The sequence below is a fragment of the Halichoeres trimaculatus genome, unplaced genomic scaffold (genome assembly GCF_033239565.1).
Source record: "Halichoeres trimaculatus isolate MK-OKI-2021-1 unplaced genomic scaffold, fHalTri1.1 fHalTri1_scaffold_7, whole genome shotgun sequence".
In the NCBI taxonomy this organism is placed as follows: Eukaryota; Metazoa; Chordata; class Actinopteri; order Labriformes; family Labridae; genus Halichoeres; species Halichoeres trimaculatus.
This window is the reverse complement of record NW_027437185.1, coordinates 25,285,767-25,290,000: the sequence shown is the minus strand read 5'-3', so window position 1 is coordinate 25,290,000 and position 4,234 is coordinate 25,285,767. Positions and strand designations below refer to the sequence as shown.

Genomic DNA, 4,234 nt, shown 5'->3' with positions numbered 1-4,234 from the left:
GCATTCCATTTTGATGACAGTACTAACCTAACCCACTACATTGCTTTCAATTTGCCCCAAATGAAAAAGCACTTATGTTATGTCTTGTTATTTTTGTGCTTTTAGATAATATTGGCTGTTAGAGAAAATAATACAAGTAAATATAGTGGTGCAATTTTTGTGCATTTTGTCGTGGTCGTGACTATGTTTTATTCATGTACATTTGAATATTTCTGACCTTTCACCCTTGCCCTGCCACTGACCCCTGTCTCATGTGCGTTTCGCAGGAGAAGACGAGCGCCCTCAGCCTGAGCAACGTGGCTGGGGTCTTCTACATTCTGGTCGGAGGACTCGGCTTGGCCATGCTGGTGGCCTTGATTGAGTTCTGTTACAAGTCCCGAGCCGAGGCGAAACGAATGAAGGTGGCAAAGAATGCACAGAATATTAACCCAACTTCCTCGCAGAATTCACAGAATTTTGCAACATATAAGGAAGGTTACAACGTATATGGGATCGAAAGTGTAAAAATTTAGGGGGTAGGGAACGAGGTTTTCATAAATTCCCCCCAAATGCACGCTTTTTGGCTTCATCCGTTCCATCCTTCAGTGTTAGTGAATGAAGAGGTTGGCCACAGGATCGTATGTACTGGTGATTTATGATTTAATGAGAGAGAGAGAGAGATACCCCCCCCTTTTTTAAAGCTTAAAGTTGTGTTTGTCCATTTAAGTTTCCTTACTATTTTAAACCATTTTCATGTATGACTGTTGATGGCCATGCTTGTTTATACCTCTGTCCTAGTAACACATTCCAACAATAATGCTTGCAATGACCATGCATAAGCCTTTACATGATCATGTGACTCTTGTATTGTGTTACCCATGGATGTCATATTAAGTTCTCATCGACATTCTCATGTTTTGAACATTTATATCTTTAAGCTTACAGAAGTGATTGTACTTCCAGCTAACACTCACTTCTGTCTTTGTGTATGGATCCTTGTGTGTGTGAATGTGTTATTGTACGCGTGTCTCTGTACGTTTTTAGATGACCTTTGGAGACGCCATGAGGAATAAAGCGAGACTATCCGTCACTGGGAGTACTGGGGAGAATGGTCGGGTGATGACTCCAGAGTTTCCAAAAGCTGTCCATGCTGTCCCTTACCCGAGACCTGACATGGGACTAAACGTCAGCCTGACAGATCTGTCCTGATGGATGAGAAACTTCTGAGTGCCTTACAATGGTTTCAATAGAGCGTTTTTTTTTTTTTCCTTGTGTCCTTCCCTCCCTCCTTCTGTTCTGGCACTTCTTTTTCTGTCTCTGTTGAAAAGGGAAAGGTAGGAGATGGAGGCTTCATTTTGTCACCCACAAAGACTCATACTGTCGCTTTCTGTCTCTATTTCTCACTGTATAAAACGCCTCCCCCTCTGGGTGGAATTACATCTCAGAATAAAAGGGAAGCTTTTTTTTCCTATACTGATGACACCATGCTTTTCCTATCTATCTGTCTGGACTGGACTGAGACGGAAACGAGGGCTTGATTGACGGCAGCGGCTGCTTCTGGGAGTTTCTGTCATCTTAACTGCATGTGTGTGCGCATGAGTGGGAGGACTGTGTGTGAGTGTGTGTGTGCGTGTGTCAGAGGAAGATGTCGTCAAAAACACACTGTTTCTGTAGCCACCACCGCCAAACAGATTTTCAAGCACACTTGAGATCATCTGCATTAAGATGTGAATTGTCTTTTTTTTTTCTAAGAAAATATGAGAAAAAAAAGCTAAACGAAAAAAATATTTTTATGTATTTTCACAAAATAGCTTTTAAATAAACTTGCTTACATACTGGTTGGATATAAACATCATAATGTGTGACAAAGAAAGAAAAAATACTTAACAGCTTCTAGTTCCATATTTTTAAAGCCAAATACATCGCATATGAGGTGAGATGTTGAAATCATGTAATTAATTCCTATTCTAAACTTTCCTGTATATTTTATTCTTTAACATTTGGTGTTGATATGAAATATATGTCAATGCTTGACATTTGGACTCAATCCTTCTCTGTTTTCTTGTTAGCGTTGGTGCAGCAACTTTTTGCTTTATTCTTTTGTCTCTGTTTGCTTTCGGTGCTTTTGTTGTTTGTATTTTTTCTGACAAGGACCGGGGTTTGTTCTACTTTCAAGACAAAATAAACCTGTTTACACACCATGAATGCAAAACAGAAAACAAAAAAAATAGTATGGTATGGTATTGATACATCACATTTTGGAGTGACGTGGAAGAGAGGCATCCACATCCACATGGTTCACGTGGTGGTTTGAAATGCCAAATAAGTAAGAGTGCCAAATCCTAGTGCCAGTAGATATGAATATAGTCTTAATATAATCAATCACTGTCATCTCAGTGAATGTATACAATACATTCTGTAACTTTTGTAACTAGATGTACAGTTGGTGGCAATGACAGTGCTAACACAATAGCCTTTTATGCTTTGTTTTCCAGTCTCCATGTCTTTTGCATCAATCTGACAATGAAGTAGCACCAGTTGCATGTTGTTGCCGCAAATACGACATATGTTTCTTTCATTACAGCCAAACATGCGTTTTCATTTTAATGTTCAAGTTGTGAGGTTAACTGTTTGAAATTGGAAATACAATGTTAGACATATATATACACACAATATATACATATATACATATATTTTATATAAAAAGGTAAAATCTGAAAAATTATAGCCCCTTTTTCTTTACAAAATCAAAGCTTTGTTTCTTCCATTAAAGAAGTTTCTTCTTTAGAAAAATGATTTTTAGTTATGCAGTCTTACCATAAGTTACTTACAAAACTTATGCAGACAAGCACTTCTTATATAAACTAATTTTACCTTGCTTTATCTACTGAAACTGACCAATGAAGAGTCGTCGTCTTCAACACAAAGGGAGGTAAATCTAACTTTTATTATCACTGTTTATTTTGTAATCAAAAATAGAAGCATATACCGTAGTTGTTTTATCAGTTTCATGACATATTCAGGCTATTCTCACTGACATTTTGTATATGGAATGTGTGCTAACTTGTTTATTTTTTGGGACTCTTTATAAATAAAAGTGGCTGATCTCTTGCTGCCTCTCAGTGTGCAATATTTATCTGGAAAGAAATGCTGCTGGGGCCTCAGTGAGAAAGTGGTTTTAAAATGTCAACTAAAATGGATTTGAAACGTACTCTTATGGCACAATGTAATGAAAACAGCCGGTAGCACTTTAGATTACAGCCCGCGTCTTACAGTGTAGTTTCTCGTCTCTTACAGTGTAGTTTCCTCAACTGTAGGGGTAACTCTCACACATGTACCTTGACATTTTGCGGTACCTATCGGGTAGTTACGCTCTCGTCTTACAGTGTAGTTTCCCGTCTCTTACAGTGTAGTTTCGTCAACTGTAGGGGTAACTCTCACACATGTACCTTGACATTTTGCGGTACCTATCGGGTAGTTACGCTCTCGTCTTACAGTGTAAGTCCCGGAGTCTTACAGTGTAGTTTCCCGTGTCTTACCATGAACTTATCAAAACAGTGTAATTTTCCTGGACATATGCTCTAACTATGCAAACCTTGATGTATCACTTCCTCTTAAGAATCAGCATGGATAAAGATTATGTAGACCAATGATAAAGTTAAAAGCTGTAATGTGTTGATGAGTATGGGTTTCACATAATAATGATATTCAGGCGTATAAAATATCTTTATTTTTTTATACACACAGAGACCCCACATTGTAATTCTCCTTTTAAGTTACTGATCCATTAAGATCACACTTGTCTTTGCTTACTGGCTAACTATCCAGTATTTTCTGTTATAAATTGCCTCTGTTCTTCGTTGATGTGTTGTAAGCATTTTGTATATAATTTTATTCAGGCAACTTAGAGGGCAGACCGGGGTCCTTAGGATTTTGCGTATTTGCGTTCATGCCTTAATGCGGGCAGCTTGGGGTCCTAAAAGTTGTATAGCCCGAACGGAGATTCCGCGATTGTTTAAAAGCATCTTCAAAACATCTTGTAAGTTATCAGTGAAGCATTCTTGAGGAAGTAAGTACTTTAATATCTTACAAGTTATCTTTAAGTAGTGTTGAGAGGGGAATAAACATTTAGTTTGTTTGTTTATGTGGCAGGAATTTTGGCTCTTGTTTCCCTTACGTTGCACTGCTAATGCTAAATAGCTAGTGGGCGCATCATTTACGTCTGGTAGATACTGTCTTTGATTCACCTTCTGTT

At 38.1% G+C, this 4,234-nt stretch overlaps 1 protein-coding gene across 6 annotated transcripts in view; it reads left to right on the top strand.

The window, feature by feature from the left end:
• Nucleotides 1-2,701, top strand: part of gria2b (glutamate receptor, ionotropic, AMPA 2b) — a 63,687-nt gene extending 60,986 nt beyond the window's left edge. For 2 of the 6 annotated variants that reach the window (XM_074673389.1, XM_074673390.1), the window contains exons 15-16: nt 267-401; nt 1,024-2,701. In XM_074673389.1, coding sequence (XP_074529490.1) covers nt 267-401; nt 1,024-1,188 — 300 coding nt within the window. In that variant the 3' untranslated portion in view covers nt 1,189-2,701. Of the gene's footprint in view, nt 1-266; nt 516-1,023 lie in introns of those variants that run through there. The other 4 variants (XM_074673391.1, XM_074673392.1, XM_074673393.1 and 1 more) reach the window with 3 other exon arrangements.
• Nucleotides 2,702-4,234: the final 1,533 nt, after the last annotated feature.